At 35.7% G+C, this 13,992-nt stretch overlaps 1 protein-coding gene across 8 annotated transcripts in view; it reads left to right on the forward strand.

Moving 5' to 3' along the window:
• The window catches only part of Dmd (dystrophin), a 2,157,616-nt gene that overhangs the window by 715,602 nt on the left and 1,428,022 nt on the right, over positions 1 to 13,992 (forward strand). For all 8 annotated transcript variants that reach the window (XM_040744180.1, XM_021232987.2, XM_040744181.1 and 5 more), the window contains 2 exons: positions 11,442 to 11,630; positions 12,498 to 12,679. In XM_040744180.1, coding sequence (XP_040600114.1) covers positions 11,442 to 11,630; positions 12,498 to 12,679 — 371 coding nt within the window. The remainder of the gene's footprint in view (positions 1 to 11,441; positions 11,631 to 12,497; positions 12,680 to 13,992) is intronic.

Here is a 13,992-nt window from a genome sequence, read left to right on the forward strand (position 1 = left end):
ATCAAAGGAGGAAAAAATTTAAGTCATAAATTTTAATTCTAACAAAGCAAGCATCACCTGCATAGGACCATGTCTGTGTCGATGGTTCAACCCCAGCTGATGTCTTAAGCCCATGTTGCCACCAAAGGCCATGTTGTTACCTTGGAATCTAGGCAATAACATGTGACCATGTGGGTGTCTAAAGGCCATGCCAAAGTGAGGACCATGGTGATCTGAGTGACCTGTGCTATCAGCCAGGGTCATTTATTTGTCCTGGCCATGGGTAATGAGTAAGGCCATATATGGGTCCATGGCCTACGACAGCCAGGATCTGGGTTAATATCTGTGGCTCCTGATACTACCAAAAATCATGCAAATACCATGGTCTAACCTATCACCTGAGGCTAGGTAGGGATCTGAGAGTCATGCTATAGATGGGGCTATACATATCTGAATGGCCTGTGTTCTCACCTGGGACTATAGTGTCTTCTGGGCCAAGGCTACTGCTAAGGTCCAATTCTGGGTCCTCAGGCCTATTGTTGCCAGGGTCAGTATTAACATCTGTGGCTCCTGATACCATCAAGGCCATGCCAATGTCAGTGGTCAGGGCTGTCACCTGGGGCCATGTTGGTGTTGGAGGGCCATGTTGTCATGGGAGCCATGCTGATCAGAGTGGCCTGAGGTCCCACCTGGGATCATGGAAACATCTTTGCCTGGGATGATGCCAGAGGTCATATCTTGGTCTGTGGTCCTGCAGTACCCAGGGTCTGTGTTGATATCCATGTCCCCTGATACCATATGTGTCCATGAAGATCCCCAGAATCTACTCAGCCATCTGAGATCATGGTGGTATCTGAGAGCCATGCTGCCACTAACACCATATTGATCTGAGTGGCTATTGCTGACACAAGTGCCATGGTGACATCCTGCCTGGGACTGATTGATGCCAAGGACCATATCTGCATCCATTGTCCTGCTGTAGTTGGGGTCTATGTTGATATCCATGGCCTGTGTTACCATATTACCACAAGGGTTCATAGTAATAATGCATATTGAAATCTGGGGGCATTGGTAAGCTGGACTCATACCTCACTGGCCCTGAGAGATCAGGATACTGCAGTAGGAGATCTCTGTCATCCCCCACACCCCACATCCCCTCCACACTTTGGAAAGATGGACCCATCCTCATCAAAGTTGTGAACCTTACCTAGTCAGCACACTAGAACTAACTCTGTTGGCAAGGATGCAATTGAGCTGGCCCTGAGGGCTGGAGAGCAACAACCTGAACTTGCTCCACCCCTCATCTCTAATGTGGTAGCATGAGTGAAATAAAGATACCTTTCCCCCAACCCCTAACCCTTGCTTCCAACAGTGGTGAGATAAATGGCCCCAAGATCAGAAGAGTTGGTGAACTAGCCTTGTCCCTTACCCCTTCACTAGCCGCAGCACATGGAAGAGCTAACTATACACCTGCCTGTGTAGTATGCTAAAGCTGACTTTGTTAGTCCTGGTACCCTTACAGTGTGAGAGCAGGAGGGCTGACCCCGATCCCACATTTATGCACCCTACAGCAATCCAGAGGGAGGACCATGCACCTTACATGGGAAAGACAGTGGAGCTGGCCCTGGTGGTGTGAGTTTGGGTTAGCCGGACTCAAAGGCTTGAGAACAAGAGAACTGACCCAGATCGTTACTGCCTGTTGCATTGGGTAGGCTGTCTAAGGCAGTACTGGATCTCTCCTGGGTGGTAAAGATGGGGGAAAACTGATGGGCTGCACAATCCAGCTACCATCCATGCCCAGAACCAAGGCTAACAGTTAGCTCAGAACAATATCCACTTCATATAAACTGTCAGAGTGTGTGAAGGGGATAAACCTACAGACACCAAAATTCAGGAAATCCAAGACACAGGACAACAACAGAATATACAAGGGGAGAGCCATTGAGAACCCATCATTGATGGTGTAGTAGAGGCCAAAGACCTCGATCCAGACCAATGGCTTGTGGCAATGAATACTTAATTGCAGATGAAAGTACTAAAGTATGATCTGTGTAACCCACTGGGACATAATACAGCTTCCATAACAAGACAATTTGGGTGGCCTCATATTGTTTGCTGTTTAAAGTTGAGTTTTAAGGGGGTAGCTCATGGTCCCCAGACTGACAGCTGAGGAACCAGCATAGGACCAAACCAGGCCCCTTGAACGTCGGTGTCAGCTAGGAGCACTGGGAAGTTTATGCAGCCTCTGGGAGTGGAATCAGGATGTATCTCTAATGCATGAATGGACTTCTGAAGCCCACTTCCCATGGAGGGATACTCTCTTAGCATAGATACACAGGTGAGGTTCTAGGCCTTGCACCAAATGACTTGACAGATTTTGATGATCCCTCATGGAAGGCTTCACACTCCCTGGGGAATAGATGGAGGATGGGATGGGAGTGTTGTCAGGGGACATGGGAGTGAGAGGGAACTGATATTCATGTGTAAAATAATATTGTTTCTAATTTAAATTAAAATCTAGGAAAATAAAAAGTTGAGGTTTAATTGGTAAATTAAAAATGTCCCTTAAGTTCTTCTGCATAGAACTTCATTGCCACCTTCCATGTTGTGTAAAGCTGGACAGCTTTGACTAGTTCTTGACTCTTTTGGGGGGCTCATGATCATTTTACAGGGGTCACCTAAGACCATTAGAAAACACAGATGTTTTCCTTATTGTTCAAAACATTAGCAAAATTACAGTTATGAAGCAGCAATGAAATAATTTTATGGTTGGGGGTCACCACACAATGAGGAAGAGTATTAAAGGATCACAGCATTAGGAAGGTTAGGGTTTAGTAAGTTTGCATAAACACAGTTAGCTGTAAGTCATTGTAGGCTGTTGTAACATATTGGGCTTAATAAAATATTGAGTAAATGATCACTCATAATAATAATAGATTGTGTTATCCAACATTTTGTACAAGACCAAACTTTAGGTCTTCCTCTGGTTGCATTTGTCAGATATTGATATATGTGACTTTTTTGAAGTTGGCATTTTTTTATATTATATTATTAAACTGTTCTAGATATTTCTTATAAAAAAGGCTTTTTCTGTGATGTTAGTTTTTTTTTGATGCTTAGAAGAGTTTCCCTTTACAAAACTTATTCCTTCCCCTTCTCAATTGTATGGAAAGTATTCCATAATGTTCTGAATTACAATAGCTCATAAAAATTCTTAGGAAGAAGACAAGAAAATAGGATACAAATACATAAATGGCAGACAAATTAATTAAATGTATACTGAATGATAGAAAAGAAGACTTAAACAAATTAAGTAAAATAAGCATATGTACATGTAGGTTCCATATAAGTATGAATATTTGCATACATTCCAAAATACAATATTGTAAATAATGCCATATTCAAATTAATAAATGAACATAGGTGTTTTTTAAGGTAACAGTAACTAACTATACTAAACAACTTAATTTAGAAATGTTTGCTATTTCTCTTTTTGCTCTACCTGCTATTAGGTAGAGAAGCAGATTAATAAAGATTAGTATATATCTAAAGGTATAGTAGTTTCCTTCCTTTGTGCACAGCTTTGCTTTTAGTAGTGTCACCTATACATACTGAACTTTATTCTGAGACATATGGAATGTAAACTTTCAGAAAAAATCATTCCTAAGATTTTAAACTATATTCTGCTTTGAGTAGTGTGATAAAATCTAGTATTGTTCTGTTCCATTCCATCTAAGATGTGAATTACTTTTTTGTAAAGGTTATCCATGCACTGTCCTTTAATTACTCAGTTAATAAGTTCCGTATTCATGAGTCATTGTTACATCATAGTGCTTATACTGAAGTATATCTTACAAGGTAGACATGTCACAATGTGCACATCATGCACCATGCTTCATCTCATCAAGCAAATAGTGCACAATTTCTCATCATCACAAGAAGAAAATTATGATACAGTATGACACTGAAAGAGAGCAAATTCATGTAAAGGTATATTATTGTGGCTGCTCTATTTTGTGTTTAGTATTATTTCTTTTGTTTTTCTATTCATTATTTACAAATTAACGCTTGAACATATGTATATGGAGAGAGAGAGAGAGAGAGAGAGAGAGAGAGAGAGAGAGAGAGAGAGAAGAGGAGTTCTGCAATAATGATTAAAAGATAATGAAGTTAAGTGACCTACCCATTAGAAGTATGACTAAGAGGGATTGTATCAGAAAAGTAACTAATTTGAAGTTTACGAATTAATTTTTAAACATTAGTTTTTACAAGTAGATTCAATATTGGAATCCAACTTCGTCCTGTCTTAGATTAGTGTTAATATGTTATATGGAACATGCATTTTGTTTCTTTAATGAAAAATATAATGTTGAGTTAGGTTAAAACTAAGTTTCTTTTTCAAAATTATTTTTCTTAAACTCTATGTAGTTAAATATGCTTAAATCTTTGCTCATTCAGGACCCAAAGTGTACTTTGCCTTCTGTTCTATGATACTCTGTGACAATTGCCTTTACATCTCTGATCAATGATCAAAGATCACCATGCTTGCATTAAGGCATTTGGAAAGAAAGAGAAGGCAAAGAGGAGATCATATCCATTTCCTTTATGTCTCACTGATTTTCAAAACTTTTATCCCATTAGTTAGTAAATGATCACATGTTACAGCTGCAAGCAAAGCGGGGGAGTTATTTATATCCTATAATGTCTAAAAGTCTCCTAAATTTTATTAATGTCTGAGACATAGAGTATAACAAACAGAGGAATAACATTCATGTTGTCCAGCATTCTTGGATATCAGAACTAATATTTTTGACTATAGAACATTCTGTTTAATAGACTTTGAATGAAATTTAAAAATAGAATATATTCATTTATGTACAAACACATGCATTAAAATTTGTGTTTTCTTATTAACCAGAAGATACTTATTACACTAAGACATTTCTGTAAGAAACTTGTAATATTGAAGAATCTCAGTGTGTTGACAACAAATATCAAGAACAAAATATTTGCCTTAATAAAAGGTATAGAATTTGAGTTGATTGGAAGTTACATAACTTCAAAGCCTTAGTTTTTGTTTATCACCTCTGTCTCAATAATGGAAGATGCCCATCATCAGCTTGGCTATTTATTATGCCTGCTCTTGGCTTTCTCAGTGTGATTCAATATGTGTGACTATCAAACAAGTTTTGAACATTTTCTAGGTTTGTGATGCTCATATATTTTAAAGCAGCTATTTTCTCAGTCGCTTGAAACCCATTGACTCTGAATTTGCAGAAAAACTACATATATGCACACATTATCATTCAGAAGTTTTATTGAAATGTTTTATAAGGGTATTCATTTACAGATTTTAAATGTATTTCCTTCGTTAAGGCATATTTTTAGATTGTGGCAAGATATATGCCTTGCATTCAAAGCATACTATTTTAAGTTAAAGAACTTCCAGGTTTACCTTTTGTACCTTAAGCCACTTATGTGATTTTTCTACTCCTGTTTCCTCATTCTACTCTTCTTTCCCAACCTGATATATTACTATGAAAAAGTATATATGCACATTACATCATTGGCAAATTGAGTGATACTAAGTGCTCAAAAATAGTGCAAGCTGTTTTTATTGCTATTATATATGTAGTAGCTGTTTTATTGTGGTTTAATATTGTCTTAAAGCATGTCATGTTTTTCCTAAATGCTCATTATGACTTAACTTTTAACTACATGCAAACAAAAGCACTACTAAAACTGCCTATTTTTGGTAGCATTAGATAGAATGTTGTGCACATGTTGTATGATGGATTAAATTCTCATGAATTACTTCTGTAATCAATTTTCATATTTCAAAAAAAGCCCTGGTTTTTATATTTTACCTCTGAAGAAAAAGAGGGAGATGTGGTAAGAATATCTCTAGATATGAATCATCATTCTTCTGAACTGTGCCTCTCTTATTTATTAAAAGCTGTACTTGGTTATCCATCTGTAATTCTTTAGCTCTGAATTAATATTTCACAGTGGGATCAAAAGATTATGAAAACAAAAAAATTTACAATGTATGCACTGACTTAGATCACATAAAAAGAATTACAACACATTTAATGTACTAAGAACAAACAATTTCAAAGTGTATGCAATAAATAACCAGAAAGGTAGTTTTTTGTGAGGTTTGTATTTGGGAACATTGCAAAAACATACCAGTTTCAACAGGGGCATGGAACTTGTCAATGGTAGATAGCTGTCACTAAAAACAGCCTTCTGTTGTTCTTAATGCTATAAAGGCATGTGCATTTTTTGGTTTCTGGGAGTCTATGAAGGCTTTTGAAATTTGTATGAGTTTAAATTGCCAAAACAGTGGTTTTAAAAGTATACTTAGCTTGTTCAACTATTTCCTCATGAAAATCATTTGCCATTTCATTGAATATTACTTGCCATATGTAGGGACTGCTTTTCATTTCTTGGGATATATACTGTGTAAAATATTTCATATTATCTAATAATCTTTCCAACAAATCTAATGACATTTATTTTTATATTACCTTTCCACAGATGAACAAAATAAGATATAAGATAATAGAAAGGTTAAGTGATTTATCTAAAATCTTAGAAACAGTAAGCTGGGTTTAAAGATATTTGATTATCAAGTTCGTATAATAGTATATTATGTTACCAAGCATGTAAGTAATTGCTGGAAACTTCCATTAATAGAAATTGTTAGTACAAATCTGTTTCCCATGATGACTTTAGGCACTGCAGAGTAATAAATGCTATCCACTTGTTTTCTCTTATACTGTTGCCACCTCTATATCATCAAGGAACATAGGTTACAATTTCTACTAATTTCTTTTTTACAGAATTAATTTCCTTTTATTTATAAACTCCTAAGGGGGAGTGTCTGTCTTTATTTATTTTTTAAATTATTTTTATTTAAATTAGATATAAGCTTGCTTCACATGTTAATCCCAGCTCCCCCTTCCTCTCCTGCCCCTCCTCCCCACCCCCAGACCTCCCAAACCTTACTCATTCTCCATTCAGGTCACCAAGGAGGGTGAGGCCAGCCATGGGGTTTATCCAGAGTTTGTCATTTAGTTCAGGGAAGTGCCTAGGCCTTCCCCCAGGAGCTCAGACTGAGAGAGCATCCCTCATTGTGGGATGGGCACCCAAAGTCCATTTGTATGCCAGGGATAAATACTACCCAAGGCCGCATGGATTACCTAGGCCTCCTCACTGACACTCACATTCAGGGGGTCTTGATCAGACCCATGCTGGATCCCCAGCCATTAGTCTGGGGTCCAAGAGCTCCCCCTTGTTCAGGTCAGCTGTTTCTTTAGGTTAAACCAGCCCCGTATTGATCCCTTTGCTCATCAATCCTCCCTGTCACTGCATTCCAGGAGTTAAGTTCAATGGTTACCTGTGGGTGTCTGCCTCTGCTTCCATCAGTCACTGGATGACGGTTCTGTTTCCCAGACTCTCTGGCAGTGGGTTTGTAGGCTGGCACTCCCCTGATCCATGTCTAAAATCCATATATGAGTGAGTACTAAAAAGACAAACATTGTATATACTAATTTCTTACATAATACAGAATATAGACCAAGTAGAAATAGTACTTCATATGATTTAAAAACAATAAATCCTTTTTCATTCATTAATTATTACAACTTTCTTCTAATTACAATTTTGACAATGTAGTTCAGGGAAAAATACCGTGATAAAGACAAAAGTCAAACAAAAATGATTGGAACTTAGACAGAAAATTCATTCCCGTTGATGATGGTTCTTGAAATAATTAGTGTCTGCATTTCCAGTGCATGTAACTGTAGAAAGTGATGATCATCATTTATAGGAAACTCATATTGATGTCATATCTAAACTCTCTCCACAAACTCAGATACAATAAATATGAAGTTCTATGAAGATAAAACTTACTCTGAGATGTTGAGACAGAAATGATAGCTTTCTCTAAATATTGATTTTTTTGCAAATCTCCTATGAAATACAGTTTAAGAATTGCATATTATTCCATTTATTCTATTGAAAACATACAAATAAATAATTATTTAAAACAATTTTCTTTTTGCATTTTATGGTGTTTTAAATACAAGAATCATTTCAAATTGTGTTTAATCAACTCTGAAAAAATCTTGACTCACGTAAAATATGATTGTATGTGTTACTTACACAGACATATATATGTTATGCAAATATAGTAAAAGCAACCAAGACAATAATACTAATTCTTAATGTAATTAACAGACTAATATTTTATTTTTGCTTTATTTAAATATTTCTATTTATAACATTCTAGAATAATTTTATAAGTTATAAATCACTGATTGTAATTTGAAACAAAATTATCTATACAAAGGAAGGATTGATCAAAGTTCAGATGACAGTTTTAAATCATAATTCCATGTGTAGAGATTAATCTACAGATTGTATAGATTAATTTTTGAATATTATTAGTGATTTATACATATGTAATTTGAAACATTTTCCCTTTTTAAATTTAACTTGAAGATGCTGTCTTTGCAAAGTTTTTACTTTATATACTTTCTCATACACAAAAGATAAATTCATGAATTATAGTTTTAGCTATATTTTCAAAAGGCATCTCAAAAGTATGTGGCTTTTTCAATTTTTCCCAAATGCAAGCCTTTAAATAACAGTAAAACATAAAATGCTTCAAGTTTTTGAAAAAATTTCCACAGTGGTAAAATGTAGGTTTGTTAAGCTAATAATAATTATTTTATAAGCTTATAATTTACAGAAAGTATTTGAACCTGAGATTTCTTGTTTTTTAAACTTTGTAATAGGTTCCAGATTGAAATGCAAACTTTATAATATCAAAGAACTGATTTAAATTCATACATATTCTTCTCAGATTTGTGGTCATTTTTTATACATTAATACTCTGACCCCTGAAATTTGGGCAACATAACACAGTAAATTTAGAATTGATAAATTTTTATAGTGTTACACATATGTCTGTGAAACTTATTAATAATTATAACTATATTTTTGGTTGGGAGCCTAGCCTTTAATGACTGAGCTATCCCTCCAGCAATGCTGGGAAAACCCACAGAAAGAGTTGATCTGAGCAAGTGGGAACTCATGGACCCCAGTTTGACAGCTGGGGAAGCAACATAGCCCCCTGAATGTGGGTGTCAGATAGGAGCACTGGGCAGTCTATGGGGCCTCTGGCAGTGGAATCAGGATGGATTCCTATTGCACAAACAGAATTTGGGAGCCCATTTCCCAGTATCCCAATTTGGGATACTCTCTTTGCCTAGATACACAGGGGAGGGACTAGGTCCTGCCCAATTGACTTGACAGATTTTGATTATCTGTAATGGAAGGCCTCACTCTCCCTAGGGTGTGGATGGCAGATGGGATGGGGGGGTCGTTGGGGAGCATGCGAGTATGGGAGGGAGAGGGAACTGGGATTGATGTTAAATAAGATTGTAATTTTAAAAATATTTATATAAAATTCAAAAATAAAGCTATAACATAATTTATGTGGTTCTTATACTAGGTTAAGCATTCTACAAGTGCTTCATAAACTTAACATATTGTTCATTTGCTACTTAGCATTAGGGAATCAAGAAAATTTTAAAGTTTACAATGTTAACATAATCTTCACAGGTCTCCATTATGTTGGACAATTTGAGTTCTGAAAGCAAATATGAGTTCAAACTTGCTAGGTTATGTATTTTGCATTTTGTAGCTACTGTGTTCCAATGGATTTTATTCCTATTAGAATGTGGAAGTACAAAATGAACCCAGCTGTTTTTATTCAATTTCTTGCTAAGTTTATATTATAATTCTCTTCATTGATTAAAGAAGGGCTGGTTTCAAAAAGGGACTGTGGATTGTTGTACATTTCATTTGTGTATTGTTGATTTCAGCATAAGTGGTTGGCTAACTGGGGAATACAATCTCAGCAATCAAGGACATGATTGATATCTTTGATTATGCATGTTAAACTTAAGATGACAGTAGTTGTTGATGTGATAACCTGGATGGATGTTGAACTTGCTTCTTGTGAATAAGGAACTGAGAAATGTAGGCCATTCAGATAAGTAAAAGGTACTCAGCTTCACTACTGTAAACAGATCCTAAGTACAAGCATGACTATTTGTTTGGCAGCACTCAAAGACAAGCCAGTTTCTGAAAGGTTTACAGCTTAAATCCAGCTCAGCTCCTTGGTTTATTGTTCCTCTTCCCCTCAAAACACTCTCCACAGTTAAGTGCCAAGTCAAAATTAAAGAAGGAAGTTGCAAAAAAAGGACCCTAAGAGGTAATGCTCATTTTCATGTGCTTAGATCTATCACATAGTTGTCTATGTCTCACAGGTCTGGGTGGAGCTCTTTGGAGTATGTTCTTTTTCAGGTGTTTGAAGTACAGAAACCTACTATTCATACACTTGATTTGAAAAAAAACAAATCTGCAGACATTCTCACGAACTCAGGATTTTGTTGTTATTGTTTCACTTGTTTTTGGGCTAGTGTAAGAGTACGTAGGTATTGACTAATAGAAAACAGCACAAGGGTTATCCCAGGAGAGCATCCCTGTCATTGGATATCAACTGTATAACAGCAGAATCTGCCCAGATATCCCAGATTTAGAGAGCAATATTTTGTGTTGTAAACTACCTCATCTCTATTTAGCTGAAGGTAATTCATTGCCAGGCAACAGACTCCAGCCTCTGCAGCAGAATCCTTTCTCCCTGTATATCTATAATTAATCTCTTTGCTTTTGTATATGCCATTGAATGGGATAGTAATTAAGGTTTTTGAGGTCAGTTTGTGATAACATTCTACCAACCACTTCACAGATGATAAGATTCTCTCTTTAGAGTTATGAGTACATTTAATGATCTTTCTCCTTAGCTTCACTGGCCTAGCAGGTAGTTGAAGAAAACATTTTGACATCTTGCTGAATATCAGTCTAATTAAATTGGATGGAGCATACTTGATACTTTTCTTATAATATTTCATGTTTAATTATTGTATTCTGGTATTTAATGTTTGATACAAGTGATATAGTTTTGGGATCTTTGCATATGTCTTCAAAGATTTTTAAAATTGCTTTCATACACTATTACATATATGTAAAATATATATATACATATATATACATATGGAAAAAGGACTTAATGGATGCCATTTCATAGCATTTAAGATTCAATATACAGAGATGAAGATAATCTACTGGCTTGCTCTTTGGTATAATACAGATAAGCTTTAATAAAATGTTAATTTGGCATGGATATCAACTTTCATTTGAGAATTTATGTGTGTATTCATGAGGATGTTAAAATCCAGGCTCACTATTTTATGTGTTTGCCATTCATGCTAATGCAGGTGGACATTGCTAGCATTTTAAATATTTTATTCAATTTATAATTTAACGTACAGAAACAGTCTTCAAAACCACTAATTGTATAACCCCAAACTTATTTTATTATTCAGCGTTTGGAATCTCCTGAAGATAAGGCATTTGGTAGTTCATTGATGGAGACTGAAGTAAACCTGGATAGTTACCAAACTGCTTTAGAAGAAGTACTCTCATGGCTTCTGTCAGCAGAGGACACTTTGCAAGCACAAGGAGAGATTTCAAATGATGTTGAAAAAGTGAAAGAACAATTCCATGCTCATGAGGTAAAGCAAAATCCTGATTCATGAAGCTAAAGCCCATGGTTTATAGTGTTTTTGTAGGCAATTCTGAAAAAAACGAGACACTTACATTTGGGAAATGTTTTTGTCTGTATGTTAATTTTGAGATGTTAACAAATAACATTTTTGCTTTGGATGGAAGCAATCAGCAATATTTGAAGTTCTGCTTTAGTAGGCAAGTCTATGAGGTATTGATAGTGGCTTTGCAATAACACTTAAAAGAACAAAAAAGTACAGCCTTTTCCTTTGTGTCACAGCAAAACCGAGCCCTTGTTCTGAAGGACATTCCAGAGAACCTACTTATCATTATAAATAACAGTTCTAAGACACATCATGAGTGCATGTGTGGTAGCAAGTTGAGGGATCCTTAGAGGGAGAGATTTCCTGAGATTATACAGTTTCTTAGATTAATACCCATATAGCATACGCTTTGCTTCTCCTACTTGAGACAGGACTTTCATGCGTCTCTAGAAGGCCTGATGCTATCTATATAACCCAGGTCGGCCTTGACATAACAGGTATCCTCTTGCCTCATTGTCTTTTGTACTGGGTTAATAAGCATGTGCAGCTACTTCCTGCTTCTTTAATTTTTCTACATTTACTCCTGTGAGCTTCTTAATAAATACTTTTCCCTAAAATGCTCCACATAGGGTATTCTACCTTGAGAGTTGTCCTAAGATTATAGTTTTCCCTAATTCATATTTAAAGTGATACAGAATTCCATGATGTATAAATGAAGATACACTTAATGAGAATATGCATTTAAATGGGATGCAGGTTTAAAATTGCAAATAATCAAATTCAAATTCACAATGTTTTCCTTAAGTTACAATCATTAACTTTTTTTGTCAGGGGTTTATGATGGATTTGACATCCCATCAAGGACGTGTCGGGAATGTGCTACAGTTAGGAAGTCGAATTATTGGAAAAGGAAAATTATCAGAAGATGAAGAAACTGAAGTGCAAGAACAAATGAATCTCCTAAATTCAAGATGGGAGTGCCTCAGGGTAGCTAGTATGGAAAAGCAAAGCAAGTAAGTGTGTGTGTGTGTGTGTGTTTTGAACACAGCTACATTCTAGACAAGGATTTTACCTTTGAGCAATATCCCCTGCATTTTTGCATTTTGAGACAGGATCTAGCCTTGAACTTGTTATGAAGTATGAAGCCCAATTTGATATTGAAATTGCAATCTTCTCCCTCAACCTCCATAGTAGCTAGGATTATAAATTTAAACCCCTAAATACTGCCTCCAGGTGAATTATTATTGATTTATAATTAACTAGTATCACATGCCTGAAATATTAGATAACTGCATGGCCAAGGCAAGTGGTGATCATGAGCAACATAATGATATTCTGTCTTTGAAATTATATTTTATGTAGTTTTGTATTTTATTTTATGTATATGAGTGTTTGTATGAGTTTATGTGAACCAGGTCTACACTTGATGCCTTTAGAGGGCAGCAAGGGGCATCAGAACCACTAGAAATAGAGTTATATATGATTGTAAGCTGCCTTAGGGGTCCTGAGAACTGAACCCTGATCCTCTACAAGAACAGCAACAAATTCTTCTAACCACTGAGCCATCAGGGACTTCAAGCCCTGTGAAGGTCCATCTTATTAAAAAGTCAGGTTTTAGGTTCTTTGCTATTTTTGGCATAGCTTGATACCTTAATCTAGATTGTTAACCCAAATCATGAAGGATATTTTAGTTTTGTTTAGGTTTGTTTTCTGAAATGTTATAGCTGAATTTTAAGCCTATAATATAACTATTTACACTTTAGCAACTGAAGTAGAGATGCTGGGTAGGTTAGAAGACTAATTAACTAAGCTTTTGGTAACTGTCAAAATTTTATTCTTTGTAATATGTTAAGACTTTCTACAAAAGTTACAGCATGAAGGTAGCAGCCGTAGAACCATATGAAAACTCATGTGCATAAAATCCTTGATGAGTAATGGGTGACAGGAAACTTCTCTTCTAAGGAAGCTTTCAAAGTATTACTCATCTCTTTATGAATACACTCAGGGAGAAAAGTTTCTCAATTTTGTGTGAAAAATCCTCATTCGAATAGTGTGGCTGTGAATTTGTTTAAAAATAGATATTGACTTATTAAAAAAAGATTTTGAGACATTTCTGAAAATGGCCTATTTCTTACACAGGCAACAAGCAGATTTCATCATTCTGCATGTGTTGCTTTGATTTATATTGTTAAGTATGTATATTCATGTAGAACCTAGCGAGACAATATAGATTTATATTTGAATGGAAAGAAATGAAGTGCCAGTGGTGCATTTGAATACATAAAGCTAAAGAAATTGTCCAAGTGCCTTAAGTTTACTTAGCTAT

Source organism: Mesocricetus auratus, unplaced genomic scaffold (assembly GCF_017639785.1).
Source record: "Mesocricetus auratus isolate SY011 unplaced genomic scaffold, BCM_Maur_2.0 Super-Scaffold_100003, whole genome shotgun sequence".
NCBI lineage: Eukaryota > Metazoa > Chordata > Mammalia > Rodentia > Cricetidae > Mesocricetus > Mesocricetus auratus.